General features: G+C 48.2%; 1 protein-coding gene across 1 annotated transcript in view; it reads right to left on the bottom strand.

Moving 5' to 3' along the window:
- Positions 1-14,959, bottom strand: part of SLC25A1 (solute carrier family 25 member 1) — a 37,274-nt gene extending 22,315 nt beyond the window's left edge. The window contains exon 1 of the mRNA XM_014598848.3: positions 14,819-14,959. Within this exon, the coding sequence (XP_014454334.1) occupies positions 14,819-14,921 (103 nt within the window). The 5' untranslated portion in view covers positions 14,922-14,959. The remainder of the gene's footprint in view (positions 1-14,818) is intronic.
- Between the last annotated feature and the right edge of the window lie 8,875 nt (positions 14,960-23,834).

Genomic DNA, 23,834 nt, shown 5'->3' with positions numbered 1-23,834 from the left:
CTATTTTGTATGTGTTGGCCGAACTCTCCCCCATATCGCACGGGACACTTGCTGGGTTAGGGGGTCATGCATTCCCAGTCCATGGGAAGGTCATGAAGACTAACTGTCCACAGAGCACTTTGAATGTTAGAAGTGCTCAACCCCACGCTGGGTACAACTGCTGAACCCAGCAAACAAGTCTTTCAGAGCCAGTCTGCTATGGGGGGCACCAGCTTGAGGCATAGCTCCCAGTCGAGCTCTGAAGGAGTGACAACACATAAGCAATGGGAAGTCTGCAATACATTCTGGGACAAGCCTCAGGCCATTGCATCACCACTGCTCATCCCCCTTCACAGAGAAAAGCTCATAAAGAAGTTGAACAGACAGGGAGCTCTCAAGTCCAAATATCTGCACGTTTCCCTTTGCTCAGATGATTCCAGACTCCTACACAGATCAGCCAGGCATCCTCCCCTCACCAGGCACCCCCACAACCCACCCTTCTCCTGCTCAGCTCTGTAGCTAGGGTCTCCCCTCAGGCTCCTGTACAGCCTAAATGCCAGGCTGCCGACTTGGCACCTCAAGGAGCCAAGCATCAAGGAAAACATCTGAAAAACGTACAAAACTGCAGAGGAAAAAACAGCACCCGAGGTAGAGGCAGGCAAATCAATAGTAGAAGCAGATGCAGAGATGCCGAAGCTGCTACAGCCTTGCATCCACCCACGCAGAGCTCCCTTTTACAGCCTACCAATGTTACAGCCAAGCTGCAACAAGGAAGAGTGCCAAGCATGTTTTCCTTGGCCAGTGTGGGCAGAAATTGTTTTTCACACCCTTAAGCAACCCAAGCTGCAGATCACCCCACCCCATACGGAGCCTGTGAAATGCTATGCAGGGCAGTGGCATGTTTCAGACATTCACCAGGCCTGTTGCTGTTTCCCCACCCCACCAAGCAGGGCCTGGTTCAAAGGTCAGAATGAAGTTTTACAATGTCCTTACATGTCCCAGATAAAGCAGACAGCCAAAGAACCATGCATTGTATACATATGCCCCTTGTCAGGTCCTACCAGCCCTTTATAAGGGAGCAGAGAGTTGGTAAATAAGGAGCGGGAAGAGGGACTTCTTGCTTTCCTTATTAAGGTACCTTCACAGCAGTAAGGAGCCCCCAAAGAAAGGAGCTGTGACAGCTCTACTGCACATGTGTTGGTCTGGATGACAGCAGGGGGCAGGAATGAGGCCTAGTCACACAAAGAAGCACAAAAAGATACTTCAGTCCTTGTTACAAAATAAAGTTAGAACATTAAATAGGATTCCCAAAGGGCTACACATTTCAATGGCTAGGGAGAGATCATCCACAGTTGCATTAGGCAAGGCAAAACAAAGGGATATCAGCCTTTGTGCTGTGGGATAGAAGGCAACCTCTGACTTGGAGAGGGTTGGGGAGATGTTTTCTAATATAATCAGGTTGTTTTACTATCATCCATTCCTAGGATTCTAGACACCACGTGTTCGAGGCAGAGGTATGGGTCACTGCTAACGGCAGGATGTCAGATGAGAAGGACCACAGGTCTGACCAGATATAACAATACCCAGATGAACTCTACTGACATGCTAGATAGACACCATGGGTATGCCTACTTCCTCCAAATAAGTGCTGGGTTCAGGGCTGGCTTCTAGGCCAGGAGTGTGCAAGATGTGGCCCACCAGGCCATTCTATCCAGCCCACGGGGCCCTTAAAAAATTTAGAAAATTAATGTTTACCTGTCCCTGGCTGCCCGTCAGGTGGCCCTCGATGGCTTGCCAGAACTCAGTAAGCGGCCCTCTGCCCAAAATAATTGCCTGCCCTGCATCTTCACACTGAACGGTGCACATGAAAGCACTGAGTGAAGAGCCAGCCATTCCTCATTACCCACTGAAACCAGCTATGCTGTATAATCCAGGAGTAGGAGGTGGGGTCTGGAGTGGGCTGTTCTGTCATGCCAACCACCTGCTGTGTATATCACAAGGACATCTTTACCACAGCAGGACAGGTTTATTCTCTTTTAAAGCCATTAGCATGAGTTTCCCCAAAGGCACTGCTAGGGAAGGATCCTGGACTGGCAGCCCTGCAGTCTGCTGACCCCCTGAACACAGATGGCATGGGCAGCTGCAATACAAGCCTCTGCAAGTTGACCCCTGTGTACACATGTACGCATACCCAAGTGCACATAACACACCAAGCAGAACATAGGATTCCCAAGACACATGAGCACTGACAATGGTAGTGGACAGGGTGATTTGCTAAGAACTGGACCAAGGCCGCTCACTTATTACACAGAGCTCCCTGAACAGCCTTCACCTGGTAATGAATTTCAGTCACCACAGGCCTCAGCTAGATTCAGGCAGGCAAGTTGCAAGTGAAAACTTTTTTTTTTTTTTAAATGAAATATGGAAAAGAAAGAAAGAAAGAGATCCCCCCCACTTAAGGGATCCATTCTTCACTGGGTCAAGCAATTTTGATACCTCCAACTATAATAGGGCACATGTCACCAACTAAGCCCCAGTCCAAAACATTCACTGGAAAAAAAAAAAACAAAACTAAAAATAAGATGATGTTTTAAAATCCTTAAAATCCCTTGTGTACCAACAATCTCACACCTCTCAGCATGAGCCATTTTATTTTTGCATGAAATATCGGTTCCTGCATAGGTTGTGGCCCTGTGCCCAAGACAGAAAACAACCTGGAGATGCATTTAAATACCTGCTCCCTCCCCTGGGGGAGTGCAGAGGGCTTCACAACCTGTTTGCCTGGACTTTAACCCATAGATTTATTTCTTGCAACACTAGAGTCAGCAGGAACAGAGTCAACTCTTCACTAAATCATGGAGGTGAAAGAGCAAGCAGGAGGGAGGGAAGAGTGCACAGCTTAGAGAGTGAGAGCTTGGCTCAGAGTCTAACTGGAGCCAAAGAAGAGGGAACGTCCTTCAGGGAAGGTCGCAGCTTGCCCACCCTTTCAAGCATCAAGTCAGGAGCTGGGACAGTTGATGGCATCTAACAATGAAAGGGATTCCCATTCTACCAATCTGGCCAAAGCACGGAGCTGTGTTGAGGCAGGGAGGAGGAGGAGGAGGTGGACAGACAGCTTTCAGCCTGTTTCTGGTTAAGTCTGCAATGTCCTGGGATGAAAGTGTTCAATGAACAAGACTCCAAGACATCCACAGAACCAGAGCAACATGGGAAAAGGGCTCCACCTGGGACATTTATGACAAAAAGCTGAAAGGTTTTTGTTTTGCCAGACTGGGGTTGGTATGGTTTTTTTGTTTTTGGGGGGAGCAGGCCATTCTGTTTTTTTTATAAAACTCCCCAAGAGTTGCTCTATGACAGGTCCCCAGAGCTCTGACACTTTTAGAGAGCTGGCTGGAAAAGAGAGGCTGGAAATGGATTTGTCTTTTTTCCAGTCAGAGCTCAGCCTTTCGTCCAGGCAACGCTTGTGTGAACACATGACAGTGTGCACCTAGGGCATTTGATTTTAAATTAATGGGTGGTATGAGTCCAACTCAGTGGCCTTTGGACATGTGACCCACAGAGTAAGCATTTGATTCAACTGCCCATTTGTGACCCTGCCAAAGGCCTTCCAATTAAACCATCTCAATTCAGTCACTGGGCTAGTTGCATCTGCACACACACGTATTGCACACACAGCCTTCAAGGCCATTAAACTTCAGCCTCTGCTGCAGGACTGGGTTTAAATTGAGTTCAGCCTACAGCACGAAAGTGAGAGAGGCTATGACTGTACACGGGTTTCTGAGCCACAGGGACTCTAGTGGCAAAGACACCCAAGCACAACGCTTAATCCAAGCTTTATAGTACAAGAACCAACCCCTGCTTATAAGTGGTTTAATGCTTCCTTCTTGCTGCCAACTATGAAGGGTTTGTATGGTCAGGATTATACGCCTGGCTTGAATCATTACTGGGCACTAGCAAATGATTAGAATACTTAGCACATCAGCAGGTCAGGGAGGTCTCTTTGAAAGAGATCCCTACACCCTGCAGAAAAAAAATAAAAATGAGATGAGGAATAGGGCACTCTATACCATTACAACAATCCTCTGGGTCATCTAGTTATGCACATACACACTTTCTCTGGATCAACAAGCTGTCTTGAGAAGGTCCATCCACAAAAGATGTTGAAAAAGCCAAGAGATTCGCAGGAAGGACAAGAGATCAGCTGGAAAAGGAAACCAAAGCAGGGAGCCATGATTGCAACTCCATAATTCAGAACATAAGAGAGCTTCTACTCTTAGCGCAAGTTGTAACAGATATGCACATCCTTAACTTCCAAACAAAAGCACTTTTTGGCTTTGTATTGCACAGGGTTTGTTTTAGGCCAGAGGAATTATTTTCAAGGTTTGAAGTCAAATGAGCCAAGTTATCAGTCACAAAGTACAGGGCTGAAGGAAAGGAGTACTGGCCCCCCACTACAAACTGCCACCAAACCTGAAATCCCTACTGCTGGAAAAGGCTCAGCCACAAGTACCCCCCAGCATGCTCAAATGCTGCACGAGTGGTAAGTTATGTTTACATGAGGGCAGGCTGCAAGGTTGCTGGTCTCTGGCAAAGCCAGGTGGCTTTGCTGGCCTTGAATGGTTACAAAAAGGGGGGAGGGGGTGTCTCTGTGCTTCTACAGCACAGGGCTGAGCCACCAGCTCCAGGTGGGCCCCAGAGGGGCCATGGCCGCTCTGCCTGGCTCCACAGAGCCTCCCTCCCCCCCCCCCCCAAAAGCGCGATGCCTGGGACTGTTACCCCAATTCACCATACCCTAGGGACAGCTTTGGCTACAGGTGATACCACAGGTACCCACACTACAGACGATGCCTTGTGGAGCTGCAGAGATCCAGAACCCAGAGATATAATCCTGGCTCCACTGAAGTCAATGGGAATTTTGCTGTTGTCCTCAAAGGACCTGATATTTCAACACAGGGCTTGTGATTATGAAGTTCTTCTGGTTCATTTCACCAACAGTTACTTACCAGGTATTATGCAGACAAGGAGCAGAATGAGCTGTACCTAATCAGCAGCAAAACTGTATTTACTTTCTTCTACAAGGCAACTCTGACAATGCACCCACTGCCTCATTAACTTTCAGCCAAAATACTGTTCCCTTTAGAGGAAACAAATACTGGACCATTATATGCAAAAGAACTAAGGGACAGGAAGGATTGTACCCAGGAAGCAACAGCATTTTCTCTCTCTTAAGAGTAGATGATTAAGTAAATCATGTTTATTGCCAGAAGAGGGAAGAGCTAGCCTTTCTATCACAGTCTCCTCAGAAAAGATCTGGCCATCCAGTCACACGCATCATGGATTAGACAGATCACCTCTTATCAGACGTCATCAGGCAAGGACAGTACTAGACACTGATTTCATCACTCTCACTGGTAAATAACTTTGAATGTAGCTGCATACATAAGATCATATAGTTGGGAGAGAATGAAGTCCTTACATCAGGTGTTTAGGGAATACACAGAACAACAAATATTAGCTTTGCCCATTCTTAGATTTTTCATAGACATTAGGGCTGGAAGGGACCTCGGAAGATCATCGAGTCCAGCCCCCCACCCAAAGGGCATTCTGTATGCTATGTTGTCAGGCTAGTCAAATAACCCTGTGTAAACAAGGGCAGATAACACCATGAACTGGGATGGAGTAATCTGTACCCAGCTTTACCAGAAATGTCCCTGCCTCAAACTGTCCTTTTGCAATTGGTTGGCTCACATTTTCTTTTCATTAAGGTTTGAATGTGCTGATAGTGCAATACATTATTTTATTCACAGGTAAGAAAAGGGTTAGTGTAACACGCCACAAGATCAGAAGGCTCAAAGGCAGTTCCGAAACCTTCCTTGTGTGTACCAGCAAACAAGAGGACATTTTATTCTCCCCTGCTTCCCACTTCTCAGCAAGAGGGAAAGGAACCGGCTGCTATTGTGGTATTCCAGGTCAGCCCTGGGCAGTGCCAAGTTGGCATGGAGTCCTTATTTGAATGGGAACTGCTTGAAAAAGAATGCAACACAAAAGAAAAGAAAGTGCTCAGATGATTAATTGCCTGACTGTTGCATTCCTGACTCTAGAAAGGGCTTTGGGACCAGAACAGACTTAAGAGAGCAGAGACAACTTGTCCAGAAAGCTATTTTCCTTCACTAAAAGATATTGGGCATTTTTATATATGCTTTGGGAGGTGGGGGGGGGGGTGTTAATTAGCAAGCTGTGCCAATTAAATGCACCCAAGCATCACATGCATCAGCATCCCCATGCTGAAAAATGGCAGTGGGGCCCTTTGAACTAAAGCTCATCCAACCAGCTTTAGTTCAAAGCGTCCCACCGCCACTTTCAGCACAAGGATGCTGATACACGTGATGCTGGAATCGGCTGGAGTGCAGTAATTTCCATGCTCCAGCAGACCTGATTAAATAGATTCTGCTCTGACACGCTGGCTCCCAACACGTCTACAGGATCCCATTGCATCTGCCTTCAGCTCAGATTTCTCCTTCACAGTTTGTCAAGCCCACTGTCAAGTCTAGTACATGAGGTGAAGATATACTTGAGTGCTTACAATAATGTACTACTGCCTTTGAAAGGCTGACAGTGCCAACAAGGGCACACAGTGGCATAAACTAAGGTTCTTAGAGCAAGGTGGGGGGAGGGGGGGGGTGACAAGGAACCAAACCCCAATTCCAGAATTAAGTTCACTGAAAATATCCAAATAATTTCTCAAGTGTGAAAGGCAGGTTAGGTTCAAGCTGCTAGGTTCTGCCCTCTTCTCCCACCCATATGACAAAGTGGTCTTTAGGCAAGAACAGAAGAAAGTGGGATACAAATCTGCTGCAAGTAGTGGATGAATGCATCTCCTCGGAAGACAACTTTTCCTCCATAAGGAAAAAAAAACACCTTCCTGAGGCCTTGCAGATGAGCCCGATACATTTATCCCACCCCAAACACCAAACCCATTTCTATTTGTGGGTGAATTGTAGTGTGAATGACAGCCGCCCTTCTCTGCAGAGCCAGGAGAGCACAATCAGCAGGACACACTTCCTCCAAGTTCCCTGCCAACATGCCTCAGTGCTGACTTGGACTCTGTCCTTGGCCTGCTACCAAAATGCACCGCATTAGCATAGCCAATCTTACGACACATGCTCCCTTGAGTTCAGTCCACCTGGGGAATGAGTAAGTACCAACTGCCCTAAGGAAGGGGTTAATATTGCTAGCAAGCATGGCACTGAAAACTAAAAGAGCAAGCAGGAGGAGACTGGACTGATATTTTACCGGAGATACTTTGTTCATCTAGCAGCCAATGACGGGTGCAGAAGGCCTAATAATCCACTGTTTTGTTGCAGCTGCACTAAGCACTTCCATGCAAACAGTTGGCTAGACCCCTGTGGTTTGCAGATCAACTGCTGCAGCGCAAAATGCTTGCATAGCAGGGAGTTGCTCTAGCTCCGGGTCTTTCCCAGCTTTGGGAGTCAGGACAGGTGGGAAATGCAATAAGAGCCCTGAGAACACACACCACCTTGCCTAACTCACCTCCCTGCCGAGTCAGATGTGCAGACCCAAAACCTGGGAGCTGAACCTCACTCACCCCCACAAACTGCCTTTTCAGTTGTTTCAAACAAAACCTTCCCCAAGCTGCTTGATTTAAGTCCTCAATAGGGAACAGCCACAGAAACCAGCAAATCAATGGCCCCCAAGACTTTGCTAATAAATCACGTCCAAGGACGAAGAGATTACAAAATGAATCCCAGGTGACAGGATGAAACCATTTACATTCACATTGCGAAGCCCTCCAGAGAAAGGAAGGGGGGGGGGTGTTGAAGGAGTAAGGTAGATAGAAAGATGTTTGTCACATCACCAAACTGTCAGCCAGAGGTGCTGATTAACTCAAGGAAGAGTGATGGCTGGTTCCAAACAACTTATATAAGCACAAGGAAAGAGCTGGCCTGTAGAATACAAAGTGGAGCATCAGGAGTGTGAAAAATTTAACTGAATACATTTAAAGATGATGGTGAGCCTCCCACCGCCCTCTCCACACCCATACACTGTCCAATATGCAGCAGACAAGGCACCGAAGAATTAGGGTTGGCCCAGCTGGGCTGCAAGTCCCTGATAAATAATGGGAGTGGTTTTCTGCTAGCCACCTGCCCAGCACAGTCTGGAGCAGCCTCAGGCCTGCTCTAAAATGAAGACGAGCTATGGTTCTTAGGCTAGGTGATGAACCAGGGCTCACAGGAACTTGATGACACAGATTTCCCTTGCTTTATGCGGGTTCAGTACGTGTGAATTTGTTCTTCTGCGATGAGGTTTTTTTATACCAAAAATTTGTTACAGGCAAGATAAATTCACTCTTATGCAATCAGTGTGGTGGAAGCCCAGTCAGCGCCTTTGTGCAGTGCATTGTGGGAGTAACATGCACCAAAAATATAGTCTCCTGGGTGGATCGGTGCTCCTCGCTAGTTGTCTGCGACATGTTTTCTATAGCTGTCAGAAGCCCTAATGGGGATAAGCATCCTGCTAGGTTATCTCCTACCCCTTTCCCTGGTCCATCACCACCCTCTCCCACACCAATTAAACATTAACCACCACCCTGTGCTTGTGTGTACTGTCTGTTGTTGGCTAGTATCAAAATTGTCTTGTAAAAATGGTAGAAATGGGACAGAGGGCCAGTACAGTCGAGATCTTGGAACGTATCCCTATTTGTTACATTGTAAAGTGGGTTCCCTTTACGTGAATTTGAGTTATGCACCATTTTCCAGGAATGTGTGTACAGCATAAAGCAAGGGAAACCTGTAAATCCATTGAGGGAACTAACAAGGGAAACTGCCAGATAGCAGGGGACTTTCTGCATTAGGAAGATCCTCAAGCCAGGGAGAGCCTCTGGCTTTATAACCCCTTCAGGCCAGTTTTAAGTACAGTGGAGAATCCAACTCAGTAACACTTGCTCCAGAAACACTGCTCTTGCCCTACTGTCAGCCATTCTACTGCTTCTCAGCTACCTGCTCCCTTCCCACGGCTTGCAAAACAGGGCTTCTCATGGAAACAGCTGCCTCTCCTGAGCCCTTGCAGCAGTTTGGTTTGTGGATTGGCCAGCCTTTCTTTGCTTGACTGTTTAAGACTGCATCCAAGCCCAGACGCATCAATGGCAATACGAAAGCCAGGCTATGACCCTCTTTGCCCATCTCTGAGCTGTGGAGAGCATTTTGTCATTTTCCCTGTGGGGTTGCAAGGGACAATAAGAAATCTGAGTACTCTGATCTCCAGACTACCATTAACCCAGTAAGAAGAGCAGCAATGTAATCCCCAGCACAACAGGACTGTGCTCCATTCCCCAGCACACAGGGAGGAAGCCCAGGAGCTAAGGAAGCCCGAGAGCTAGGAAGCTCAAGAGAAAAATCCCATGCTCTAAAACATTAGACATACCATCGTTCTGCGCCCACTGTTCTGGGTAGGAAGTGTGCTTTCAAGTTATCAGTTGAAGGGGAGGATGCCCAATTACCTTTTATATGCCAGAAGACAACAAAAACAGTAGTTAAAGTTCCCTGCTCACCACAAAGAGAAGAGAGCACTTTTAACAGTGGGAGTGCCCTGGAGCAGCAGCAGCTCCTCCTCCCCTTTCCTGTAGTGTAGATAAGGCACTTGCTAATGCACATCAGAGCATATATTCCTATCTAGAAATGGGCTTTAGGATTGCCGATAGGTGGCAGACTAACAGCTCCCATCACCCAAGGTCCTTGTGAATCCCCAGAGCAGGAAGGGTCTAGGATTATGGGGTGGGGGGCTCCAGCTAACATGCCTCTGCCTAGACCTGGGGTTCCTAGAGCTGCTCAGTGTCCAGCCTCTGGGCCAGGATGTGTAACAGCAGCACCCACTAGCATGCAGCAAGCAAAGCTGGTAGCATCTGTAAGTGGCTAGATCAAACTACCCCAGCGATGTCCTAGAAAGGTATTCAATGCAGAAAGATCAATTATCTCGTCACATAGCAAGCAAAGCCCACCCTGAGCAACCTCCCCTAACTGGGAGTGCTCCAGTTAGATGGGAGACCAAAATAAAATTTCTACAAGGCATTCAACAGCCACAGGGCACATAACATTCACTTGGCTTGATTCAGCCTGACTGGTTGGCAAAAGGGGCAAGGAACCTGAGCCAGCAGATCACTCAAAAAGCCCCCAAAACCAAAGCTTCATAGCAGGTGTGAGCTGGCTCATATCTCCCTTGGACATCTCTGCTCCAACTAGAGCTCCCCATAGCTTGATTTCTTGACTTCAGGTCACAAACCAACGACCTGGGAAATACACTATGAATCTTTCATATCAAAACAGGTGGCCATTCTCAAATGAACCTGGCAGGAGGGAGAGGCTCATTCGAAAAGGATAAAAGTATTCTTTTTAGACAGAAAACATCCTCCAAAAGCCACACGGGATGAAGAAAGTATCGAGATGGAGCAAAAGAGAAATAACTGAGAGCTGTTTCTTAAACCAAATGGTTGAGCTGAACCAAGTGCTTGGTGCGTGTTAGAGACAAACGTCTTTACTTGCCAAAGGGTTACCAAGGCACCATAGCAGCCTGTTGCTTGGGAGCAGAGGACTTTGATCAGCAGAGGTGGCAATGGGACTAGTTACTCTAGAGCTTCTTGGAGCTAAGCCCCAAGGCCTGGTGGGGGCAAAGCCCTTTGAGCATCTTCCTCCAATTAATTCTTGACTGCTCAAGATTAAGCTTTGTTACCATTCTTCATTTTAAAAACACTGCAGCAAATATAAGGGAAGAGCCCTATCCTTGATAGCAAGAGCTACACTCTCCTGAAGGGAACATTTGCAAGCACCACTGTTTCAGACCAAACACAGCGCTATAAGGGAAGGTTTGGCCCCCAGGCTGGCAGAGGCCCAGATTGCTATAGGCCCAGTCTTCACACCATTTCTGCACTGGTATGACTAGATCAACTGAGGTGTGGGACTACCGTCAGTCAGTGTGGCAGTAGCTTGAAAAGAAGCTCCGATTATAGAAAAATATGGAGCAAAGTTTTTAAACCCATTGCAGACCCCTGAAGTCTGAGGATCTGGAATGCAGTCAGGTAGTTTATCAGTAATCATTTAATTGACAAGCCCTTTAAATATAAGAACGCACTTTTAACAAAAAGCAGGTGCCCTTGAGCCTGCATAAGTAAAGGAATGATGACTCCATGCTGGCAGGAACAGTGCAGAGCTAATGCCCATTCCGATCTGGAGAGGATCCATTTATTTAATGCAATTAGGTCCAGAAGAGGCTAGCTGGGTCAGGCTGTACATTAAAAACCTGTTTTAATTTACAGCATGTGAGGGCAGGACCAGCACTCCAATAAGGCCTCCCTCCCTTCTCATGTGCTTTATGATGACTAAAAGCAGGGGGAGAGGGAGAGAGGGCAGGACCCCTTCAGGCTAGAGATGTACATAATTTCATGCTCCCTTACACTCCTTTCCCCCTGACCCAAGCCCTCAGCCCCCCCCCCCCCCCCCCCGCTTCCCTCACACCAGAAGCTGCAAACATTGTGCTTTAGCAGTCCATAAACACCATCTTCCAAGGGACTTAAAGACCCACTACACCATCCTCTCAAATTAAAGGGATAAGCAATTTAAAAGCAAGGACTCCCTTGTGAGCAGTAAGCTTACGTGCCTGTTTGAAATGGCAAATGCCTATGGCGCCCGTATATTTATTGTGCCACATGACCTTTCAGAGCCCCCAGGCTGCCTGGAGAAGACCCTCCCAAGTCCAAGGGAATGCCACAGTCCTGCTTTGGGACCGCCAGGTCTGTCGAGATGCAGGATGGATGGATGGATGGAGCAGGTACCAGAAAATGGCAGTAACTGAGGCATCTTGACTGACAGCAAGGCCAGAGATCAGAGCCAGCAAACAGAGCTCGACTGGCAGGGAGGCAATGATGGCCACCCCTGCATGAAGAACAAATAGGCAGCTCGACCCTCTCAAGTCTCTTCAGCTGGAGCTTTACTGTCAGACAGAGGAAGAGCCGACAGGCAGAGGGATGAACACAGAGGAAAGACACCATCAGAGGAAGCGAACTGGCTGGGAAATGCATAAAAGCGCTAAGGGTGTGCAACCTGCCACAGCCAGTCCAGAGGGAAGATACCGATCTCCACTTGGGGAATTTCCCTGCAAACTAACAGAGGAAACCTGAGAACTAGTAAAACTTGCTTGGAGCTGTTCACAAGCCTTTCCTGGCACCACCACATACTTGTTTTAGCTCAGACATGTAGGCAGATACATAATTAATAGGCCAAGTTCATCCTCACAGCACTCCACTCACTTTGTGAGGGTTATATTAGAGAAATGTTGAGCTAGTGGAATAATTCAATGTTCAAGGGGAAAATAAAAAGTGCATTTGTGGAATTTCATCTTGTGCGATTACAGAGGGACAGCTGGATGAGTGCTAAGAAAACACTCCAGCAGAACAGCTTTGAGGACAATTCCTCAGTCAGGACGCAATAAGGTAGTGAAGCAGGACAAGCCAGAGGAGCCAATTCCCATTTGCTTCCTTATCCATCCTTTCTACCCTCTTTCCTACGCTGTACAAACTCAGCAGACTTGGCACATGGCAGAGACCTTGCACCAACAAAGGCTGCTTCAATGAAACCATAGGCTGTGCTCAGAGAGCTTGCTGTCAGGAGAGGAAATAATTCTAGGCAACCTATAAAAAAAGGCCTGTAACCATTTGCCTCGCTTGGTGTAATTCTATTGTCTTGCGAGACAGACAGAGATGCCTACCATCAAATTAAGATAGCAGTCTGTAGCTGAGATCTCACAGCCAAACAAGTGGATAACTGCCTTTCCAATGGCACAAGGCAGTATCCGAGACTCATAACAGCCCACGAGTAGTTTGCATACAAGTAACTTACACTTATGTGCAAGGCAAACCTAAACACTGCTGCTCTGCCTGGGTCACCCTTTTTCACTGCTGATAAACCATGAACATGGCTCTGAGGAGGTCCAAAAGCAACAGCCCAAGATTAGAGCATCTTGTCGATTCAACCACATCCACCTGCCCAGGCGGTGAGCACACTTGCTCTGGAAGCTGTGGCAATTAACAGCACTGTGGGGAGCCCTGCAGCCTGGAAAACAGCCCCATGAGACCCATTCTGCCTGCAGCCCAGAGGCTGGGCATCACTGGTTTATACTAACAATTCACAACTCCCCTTTCCCCCTCACAAAAAAAAAAATTCTGGTCTCTGACACCTTTGGAGCTGGAATGCAAAATATGAGCCCTCCCCAACAAGGCAACAGGTGTAGGTAAGGCAAGGCTCAGAGAAAGCAAGGAAAATGCATGCGTGGGGCTGAAACCAAGTATCACAGTAAAGCTCCAAGGAGCCAGGTGTGTGTCCCAATCATTACTTCAGGGAGGAGGCCTTACTCAGATTCCCCTCATTGATTAGTTGTGGATTGGGAACTTCACTCATCAGCAGGAAAAACCTCTTATTTGGGACCTCAAGGGCCTGCAGTGCACTGAACACGTGATCGCCTCACCACAAAGAATGGAGTCCCCTCCTTCCAAGTAAGCTTATGAGTAACCAGTGTTGCAATGAGCCCTGCTGCCCCCAGGGGCAATATTTGTAGGGATACAAGTCTACCCCACACCAGGTACACATGGCATGTTGCCCGACATTAGAACCCTAAACCAGCGCGTCTCAACTAAAGTGCCACAGCACCCTGGGGTGCCTCGAGACCCTTTCCAGGGTGCTACAGGGTACTACTGCACAATGTCAGCACTGCTAGGGATGCAGCCATGGCTCACAAGATAAACCTAAAGATTTCAAACAGGGACCCACAGTGTTAAGACCATTCTGACCTGCTGTGGGCTAGCTGAGTTGGCAACAGCAGAACTGCTCTAGTGTCTTCCTGTAGTCAAAAATATGTGAAAGCCAAAAGCCAGCATGTGGTAAGGGGGAGGGAGGGCCTTGAGTTTAAAAAGGTTGAAAACCACTGCTCTAAATGAAGACTTTGGCTTGTGCCAGACTCAGCCCACAGCCTGGACAGGAAACCTTGCTATTCATGCCGGGTGCAAATCGATGCACAAAGCTCCCACAGCCTCTGACAGGGCAGGCTGGGCGTGCAGGGGGGGGGGCCACTGCCCAGCAGTAGCGGGTGCTGTATGTTTCACGAGACAAGGATTTCTTAAGAGTGAAGAAATCCAACGATGTCTTGTCACGCTGGATCCCAGCCACAGCTGGTCCAATAAGAAATCCCTCTCATCCTAAGAACCCCCTGGCCCTCTCCTGATCCCTGGACCACCCAGGCTACAACATCCCTCTTGCGCACCGTACTTCTTGAGGATGTGCAATGCTCCCCTGCTCTGGCTTGCACCCCTCAGCTCCCTGCATCCCCCCCACACACACACCCACTCAACTCCCTCTTGCACAGACACCCCCCCACCTCCCCCAAACTTCGCCCTCCTGCACACACAACCCCCAGCCTCCTGCACAAACCCCCACCTCCCAGCCTCGTGCACACCCTCCACATCCCCCAAGTTTCCCCTGTCCCACACACAACTCCCTCTTGCACGTACAACCCCCCAAACTCCCCCCTGCCTGCACACACGCACAACCCCCAGCCTCCTGCACACAACCCCCAGCTCCCTGCACACACCTCCCTACACACCCCAAACTTCCCCCTCCTGCACACACACAACCCCCAGCCTCCCGCACACCCCCCCACATCCCCAAACTTCCCCCTCCTGCTCACACCCTCTCACCTCCCAGCCTCCTGCACACGCCCCCCAAAATCCCCCTGCTGCGCGCACACGCCTCCCCCGGGCCCGCTGGGGCCGGGCACGCACCTGCCAGGATGGCCTTGCCGGGGTGCGTCACCTTGGCCTTGCCGGCGGGGGCGGCGGCGGCCAGGCACCGCGGCGGGCGAAGGGGGCCGGGCGGGGCGGCCATGGTGCAGTCGGGGCGGACGCGGCTCCCGCCCGGCCCGGCCCGGCTATAAGCGGCGCGGCGCGGCCGGGTCCCGCCTGCAGCAGGGGCGGGGCCGCCGCGTCACATCCTCGGCGGGCGGGGCCGGAGCGCGCCCGGGGCGGGGCCGGAGCCCCGCCCCGCCCCGCCCCTCGCCTGGGTTGGCGCCCCGAGTGGGCAGCGGGCGCGGGGCTCCCAGCGGCGTGGGAGGGGCTCAGGCGCACTCGCCTCATCTCCCACGTTCAGCTGCCCCGGCCCACCGAGGTGCGGGCAGCAGCCCCGTGCCCTCCCCGGGGCCTGTCCTTGCAGCCCTCCGCTTGTCCGGCAGCTTCCTGAGGGAAAGTTACGGAGAGCGCGGGGGTCTGGCCCCCCTGCCCGGCCCGGAGAGGCACCGCCAAGCGTGCACCCGGCCTTTCTCGCAGGCGCGTGTTCAGCCTTGTGCCGGTAACCAGGCTCTGCAACGAAGTCCTGCGCCCCCGGGGTGTCTTCCCCCAGTGCCTCCGGCCTGCTGCCTCCTTGTTGCTGCCGGTGACTTTTTGGAGGAAAACCTGCCCGCATTTGTTTTCAGAGCAATTATGCCTACGCGCCGAAAACCTGCGAGAAACATGGGTGACTCCTGCGCCCCTCAAACATGACAGGCTGGAGCATGAAGAGGGAAAGCTTTCCCCCACCCGCACAAATTATTGAAAAACATGCACCATCAGGGACGATCCTTCCTTTTCTGTGTCTTTGTGATAAGGTATTTAGCCGAATCCGCACATCTGTTGGCATGTGACAGGATCCTGCCACATGGAGCTGGACTGGCCCTGACCTGGTGGCTCCACAGGTCCCCATGACCAAGCCCTTTAGCCAGGCTGTCCATCCTTTCCCTTGGTTTTAAACATAGGGAAATCCCATAGCAGCCATCACATAGATACTATGCAGAGAAGAGATCAAGCCTGAAATTAGATGAGAAAACTGATTTTTCACAAGTCGGAGGGGCAAGGCTTCCCTCCCACTAAGAGACCAGAAGCAGCAAAACAAACTTCAGCCAGTTTAGAGTTGAGGTGCAACAGCCCTGAAGTTCGCAATGTTGCTATTTACATTACATGCAGTCAATACCTCACTCAGATGGATTGGCTAATTCATAACCGAGATCTGCACCAGCTGTGAGTTGGAAAGTTTAAATTTACAATTAGATTGCTTTGTGGGAAGACAGACGTGTTGTCTTCTAAGCTTCTGCAGCAAGCCTTGGGAACCCTAAAAATCAATAGGACCCTCTTGGAACACGCAACATTTGGCTGTATTGCTCATTTTACCGTAACACAGGGTTCGGCAAAATGTGACCCGCAGGCCGGATGCAGTCCGCCAGACCATTCTCTCCAGCCTGCAGGGCCCCTAAAAAAATTGAGAAAATTACTTTTTATCTTCCCCTGGCTGCCTGTCATGTGGCCCTCGATGGTTTGCCAAAACTCAGTAAGCAGCCCTCCACCAGAAATAACTGCCTGCCCCTGCCGTAGCATCTTCCACGCAAGAGAAACCATGGAAGGCTTTCCAACAAAGTTAAAGCATCCATGCTACACCTCTATACCTTAATGTACACCATAAAGGCAGTGTCTATTGATGTGGTGGGGCCAAAGGGAGTACAAAGGCCAGATTTCAGGGAAACATTAACTACAGGAAAGCTGAGGGCCTTGCAGCAGTTCCTGATTGTATGAAAAAGGAGGTTAAAAGTTACAGGCCAAACCTAACCAGCTGTGATAAGAGGTGCCTTAAGAGGGGGTTCCCTCAGTGACGCGCTATCTGTCCGGCGCAGGGCCCCTCCCCTCAACTTGCCTGCCACAACTTGGTATTATTAGATAAAGGGAGGGTTCAGTGGAGATCTTCTTCCTGGGGGGCCTCCTGGCAATGGCAGTACTCACAGTTCGGGTGCGATGTTCCACAGGGCTCTGCCTCCCCTACACCCCGTCCACTTGCCAACCAGATGAGCACCAATGGTGTGGTTTGGTCGTGCTTGATCGACCCCTGCTTGCCTAGAGGGGCAAACCCGCATCAGTGTGGGTTCGGTTGGAACTTGTCAGGCTGCCCCAATGAGTAGCCTTCCTGTTGTGGAGACTGGCAAGCTGGACTTGAGTTGGCTGGTGCCTACTTTAGCGCCTCCGAGTAGGGCACTTCTGGTTTTACGCTTGTTCTCTTTTGTTTCTGTTTTTTTTGTCAAAAGAAAGAGACCCCTGGGGAGGAGAGGGGTGTAGAGTTCCCTCCTTCCTTCCAGTCTCCTCCAGGGGGCTCAAATGACTCTAGCTGCGCTGCTCCTGTCTGCTGCAGGAGCCTCAGCACGTCTGGTGTGCTCCACGCCAGTGTGCTCCCTCGCTCTCTCTCCCCCCGGGGTTCCAGTGGGGCTTTTAAATCTTCCCACAGCCACACTATTGGCTCAGCTTTTCCCTGCCCAGGGAACAGCTGATTGAACAACCAGCGTAAGGCCAGCTCACACAGGCATAGCTGTAGTTCCTGCTCCAGCTCCGGCTGCACCCCTGGAAGTAAGTTTCCCCCCGCAGGGGGGCTGTTTGTGGGGTTTGGGGCCCGTGGGGACTGCCCTCTCCCCTTCTGGAGCCTGTGGCAGCATCTCGCCGCCACACCAGCTGTAAGGAGCAGCATGATCCAGCCCTGTCCAGATGGGTAACCTGCATGCTCTTTCATGGAGTCAGTCCTAAGCCAACAATTCTTGGAGGATGTGAAGGCCTAGAAAGCCAAATAATGGTGAACACAGGAGTGGAGGTGTCTGGCTTCCAACATTTTTGCATCTGAGGTTCTGGGCAGCTAAAAATTTTCTGTTTATATACTAGTAACTACAAGTGCCAGCCAACCACTAAACCTTCTACAAGCCCTATAACCTGGGAGGGAAGCACCAAGTGGTGTTTGGTGACATTTTCAAGCTACTGTTCAGCTTATTTTCCCTTTTCATACCCAGATGAACTGCCTGCTTCCCCTCAACACCCAGCTCAGTCAAGTGGATAGAAGCCACATCCAAGGCACCGGGAATAAGCCATTGCTTGCGTCTTGCCCTTCTGGCTCCAGTGAATTGCCAACACATGGGAAGAATAATACCCAACTTTGTTCCTCCTGCAAGCCTGACCAAAGGAAGGAGGAACAAACATGCTTAGGCATGCTGACGGACTTGAGGCTGCTGTTCAGTGCCCTAGTTGGCAGCATTGTTTGGACAGTACAAGAAGGGAAGAGAGAGAGCCAACAGGTGGAGATATGAATGCTGCAGCCATCCTCTGATGGTCTTTGCAGCTTTGTTTGCTTGTTCCTCCACAGTGATTATGGCATATAAACAGATACAATCAAGCCCAGACCCCATGTGCTATGGTAGGTGACTTCCTTTAACTAGTGGTTGCTGCACTGACTGTTCAGCAATACAGCAGGTCTTTCTGACCCATGTCAGCAAGTCAGTTATACATGGGCATAATCTCATCCCTATTTCACAAAATACTTAAGTGTTTGCTTAAGTTTAAGCATACACTTAAATCTCATTAACCTCAATGGGATTGAAACAGGCGCTTAATTACTTCACTGAGTAGGGGCTAGGATTGTCCTCATGAATGAAGTCAAACACAGGCCTCGATTGGAAACCCACACAAGTTGCTCTATAAGAAACTACTGCATCAATCATCAGGAAGTGAGTTGAGTGTATTCCCTCAAGAATGACAAGCATTTGAAGTACAAGAGGCTCTAGACTAGGAGAGGGCAATTATTTTGGGAAGAGGACAGCTTACTGAGTTCTGGCAAGCCATCGAGGGCTGCATGATAGGCAGCCAGGGGCAGATAAAAACTAATTTTCTAAACTTTTTAGGGGCCCCGCAGGCCAGATAGAATGGCCTGGCGGGCCACATCCAGCCCCTGGGCCGCATTTTGCCCACTCCTGCTCTAGACAGAGAAGTTTACACATCTGAAATGTGTGTTTGGCATGCAAGGCTCTGCTGCCAAACAAAAAGTCTTCACAAGAGCTCCCCCTGGCTACTGGATGGGCAAAAAAAGGCGAAGAGGAGAGCTGACTCAGCAGGGTAGCATTTTCAATCTCCTACCGTCTCCTCCTTGTTCAATCAAGCAGTTGCCATGGAAGCAAGCCATATGGCTAAAGCAAGCCCACTGCTGATGGCTCCTGCTGCCATGGAAACAGATGCCAGATTAAAACATGAATACAGCTAATGATAGATTTTACTAATTTCATCTTCCTTTGTGGTATCTGGCCCTCTGATTTACCCCCAAATTTAATAAAGCTGCTGGAAAGCAAAGGCATCTGGAGGCCAATGAAAACTTTCCCTTGTAGACAGTAAGTGTGGAAAGCTGTGCCAGCTGCTTAAACATTCATTGGTTAGACAGGTCCTGACTGGGCTGCATTAGTAGTAGCATTACCAGCAGAACAAGGGAAGTGATTCTTCCCACTATTCAGCACTGATGAGACCATGTCTGCAGTACTGTGTTCAGTTTTGGGGCCCCACTACAGAAAGAATGTGGGCAAGTTGGAGAGAGTCCGGTGGAGGGCAATGAAAATGGTCAAAGGGCTGGGGCACATGACTTATAAAGAGGCTGGGGGAAACTAGGCTTATTTTAGTCTAAAGCAGAGAAAACTGAGGCAGGATTTAATAGCAGCCTTCAACTTTCCTGAAGGAGGGTTCCAAAGAGGATGGAGCTGGACTGTTCTCAGTGGTGGCAGATGACAGAACAAAGAGCAATGGTCTCAAGCTGCAGCAAGAGAAGTTTAGGTTAGATATTAGGAAAAACTCACAAGGAGCGTAGTAAAGCACTGGAGCAGATTACCTAGAGAGGTCATGGACTCTCCATCCTTGGAGGTTTTTAAGACCCACATAGACAAAGCTTTGGCTGGGATGGTCCACTTGGGGGTGGTCCTGTCTTGAGCAGAGGGTTGAACCAAGTGATTTCCTGAGGTCCCTTCCAACCCTAATTTTCTATGATTCTATGACATGCCTTCGGTTTGTGGCCCTTCAGATGGGAAAGTTCCCTTTTCCTCCCTCCTTACTCGAACAGTTAAAAATATGGTCACTTTATTGACTAAACTCCAAGCAACTTCCTAAACAATATCTCTGCTCTACAAGACTGTCCCCAGAGGGCAAGATATTGTTTTCCAAAAGAGCAATGTAAATTATCAACTCTTCTCTTGTAAGCACTGACAGGGTTTTCAGCAAACACGGCGCCCAGTGGTGTGGTATCACTGGAGATCATCAAGTGGTTGATATAAAGCGCTCAGAATATGCATGTAACTTATCCCATGGATGTTGGCACATTATAGAGCAGCTGCCTAAGTTATCCAGAACATAGTAAAAAAATAAAAAGATTGAAGCATTAAAAAGGAGAATCAAATGACCCAGAAAACTGCCATTACGAACCACTCCACAGGCACACACCATTCTCTGCAAGCTCTTATGTTGCGATGAGAAGTTTAGAAGAAAAAGTTTAATTTTATCTTTCTCCAGAAATGCAAATTCAACCAAAATACTAATGCCAGTGTTCTGTTCTAAGTCTGACAGTGCAAACTCAGGATGGAAGAGATGGCACAAAGGGGCTTGAGTCATAGTGCTGGGTTAGCTTCAGGTATGCCCCACAGCCATTACAATTCCCAGAAAGAAGGCAACACAATTCTATGGCACCTCACACTGTCCCAAATGTGAGTAGCACTTGCCAATATGAGTCCATGGTGGAACTATAATCAGACTCTAAAGGTTCCCTGGCCAAGGGGTTTTAACCCTCCTCTTCCTCCAAGTTGCCTTTCAATAGAAATAGACAAGAGTCTCTACTATTTTAACTACCCTACCACTGTAGGAAGCAGTCCCCATGGCATGAAATATCCTGTTGCTCCAAGAAGCTCTATTGACCAGCCCACTTACCTTAAAGGCATCAGTTTTTATCTTCCGATTTGGGGGTAGGGGTGGGTACAATCTTCTACAAAACAACAAGTTTAGCAACTTAAGCTCACCCATTGACACAATGACTACTTCAGTCTAGCATCTTGGTCTCTCTCCATCCTTACACACTGTAATGTGACTGTGGCAATCCTGATCAAACTATGCACCACAGAACAACACTGCCCTCCACAAATTTGATGGTGACATTGCAGATAGATTCTCTTTCCTCAAGAGCATTAGACCGGTTAACTAACCTTAAACTGGACTTATAATTATTGCTCCAAGTCAGCCATACAAAAGAAGAGGTAATGCTACAGAACCTTTTCTCCCACACAAGGTAAAGGACAACCCAGGTCCTCCGCTATTCCTTTCCTAATGATGTCTTTTCCACAAAAGGTTAAGTATGCTGCTTTTGCTTTAAAAAAAAAAAAAAAAAGAGTTTTGATTTGCTTTTGTTTTTTTAAGTGTCTCAATTAAAAACCACAACAGACAAAATCATTATCTCAGCATGGACAAAGATGCATGGAAGGATAATGTTCGTTAAACTCTGAATTAAAAATGAAGTGAGAAGCCCCTTAGTGGTACAAGGTTTTAGAGAAGCTGAACAATGACACTTTCCACAACTATAAATTTAGGTCATTGCTTCCTTCAAAGAGAAATAGAAGAGCCATTCAGCCTGGTGCCTCTCTCAGAAGTCAGCCCCCTGCACTTTAAACTGCCTATTTAAGTTGAGGGAACCTTCTGCTCCTGCTCTTTCAAAGGCCTGAACCCTGGAATGGCTCTTTGTTCTTGAAGGCACAGCAACAAGGAGGCTATGTTTAGTGCTCTCAATAGATGAGGGCATCCCATGTCAGATGTAATCAGCCTCACTGAGTTTTGGCACAACCTTTCTAGCCCCCATTTGTGCACTAATTTTCTTATGCACAAGGGAGATGTTCTGCCATGAACTGTGATAGGAGCTAAACGGAGGAGGCAGCATGGGCCTGTTTGAACTCAGCTGGTAAAGGCTGATTCAATGTAAAGCAGCAGACTGCTCACAGAAGGGCTCAGTCAGATTCTAGTGCTGAACTGGAGCTCCAGCTCCAGACCAGCTAGGACATTTTTACCTGAGCCTTCCCCACAGTGAGTTAGTAATTTAATCTGAATAGAAACAGAAATGAAATGTAATGGTTCTTCATGCCCTCTGAACGGAGGGTATATTTACACAGAAAAATGATGCACAGGTCTGCAGAGCTGTGCTAGTTTTAATCTAGCCAGCTAGCAGGGCTAAAAAAAAAGTGTAGTGAGGCTGGCCTAAGCCAGCAGTCAGAATACAGGCTCCCCCCACTAGGACTCTAGGAACGTGCAGTGGCTGCTAAACCATTTTGCCAACACCTCCACTGTGATTACCTGTGCCAGCTAGGTAAAAGCCTGCACTGGGACACCTGCCACTGCTGCTATTGCAGGTCCATATAGCTGCAGAGACAGCCCCAAAATATTAGAATTTTACAAGAAACACCCAAGGCTTTGACCTGTAGACATCTTTTCTTTGAAGGAATATTTTACACCCACTGGAGAGACCCTTTCATGCGTGTTCAAGAAGCATCTTTCACTGTAGCGTTCCAAAGGGCTTGACTGACTCGGTTCAACATCTCTGCAAGGCACTGTAACATCAGCCTTGGAGAGATGCAGTGGATCATCCAAATTCCCCTGCACAGTGGCACGATCAAGTAAACCTAGAGAATCCCCGAGAGATTTTCAGGTAGTGTGGTTGAGTGCTTCACTACACTTACACTAAAGCAAGTTTGGTCTCCTTATCTACCCTAAAGCGTCTTTGCTGCCAATTCAGATGACATCTTGTCCTATCCACAGCAGATATGGAGAACAAACTGAGTACCTTCTTTCTAACTACTTTTACATATGGGGAAATTTATCACATACCCCCTCCCTCCTCCCATCTTTTCTTTTCTAGAACTGAGGAGAACCAATTCCTCTGCCTTTCCCCATTAGTTAGGTTTTCTAAACTCTTATTCTCATCCCTTTCCTCTCAAATACATGGTTGTTAAAATCAAATTTGTCCACCTTAATACAGTATGGTACCCAAAACTGAACACAGCACTCCAGATAAGTGCCAAGTCAAGTGGAAACAATTACCTCTTAGGTCTTACATGATGGCCTTGCTCATAGATCCTACACTGAGATTCCCTCTTTTGCAGCAGCATCACAATGTTGATGCATTTCATTTGCGATCCATTATAATCTCAGTAATGCTGCCAAGCCAGTTACATTCTCTGTTTTATTTTTAGGGTTTTTTGGTATGTATTTGATTTCTTTTTTACCTGCAATACTTTTTTTTTTTTTAAATTGAATTTCATCTCGTTTATTTAGGACCTCTTCTCCATTTTATCAAGATAGCTTTGAACCCTGATCTTGTCCTCCAGGTTGTGTACAAGTTCTCCCTGCTTGGAATCACTTATATATGTTAAGTATGCTTTCTGTCCCATCATGTGAGCCATTAATGAAAATATTAAAGATAACTGAGTCTGGGACAGACCCTAGTGGGACCCTACTCACAGTGTCTTCCCAGTTTGACAGTTACTATGCCAAATGCCAGACTTTCAACCAGGTATAAATCTGCCTTATTGGGGCATCCATAGCTCCGGAAGCACTGTGGGGTACAGCAAAACTACAGAAATATTATACCTATGCTTTACTTTCATCTCCTGGGCCAGTTAGTGTGTCAAAGAAGGAACTTAGATCTACTCAACTATATTTGTTCCTGCCAAATTTGCACGTTGATTGTTTTGTCACTCTACTCCCTAGATACTTATGAATTGATTAATCATTTGTTCCAGTATATTTCCAGGTATTGACATTAGGTTAACTGGTCTATAAATTCCCTCGGGCCTCTTTTTACCCCTACTTTAAAAGCAGGTACTGCGTTGGCTTTTCTCCAGTCCTCTGGGATTTCCTTGGTCCTCTATAAGCACGGAGAGCACAGCAGCATCACTTGCTG

The sequence above is a fragment of the Alligator mississippiensis genome, chromosome 10 (genome assembly GCF_030867095.1).
Source record: "Alligator mississippiensis isolate rAllMis1 chromosome 10, rAllMis1, whole genome shotgun sequence".
In the NCBI taxonomy this organism is placed as follows: Eukaryota; Metazoa; Chordata; order Crocodylia; family Alligatoridae; genus Alligator; species Alligator mississippiensis.
Note: the sequence above shows the minus strand (reverse complement) of the source record. Positions and strands in the feature narration are given on the sequence as shown.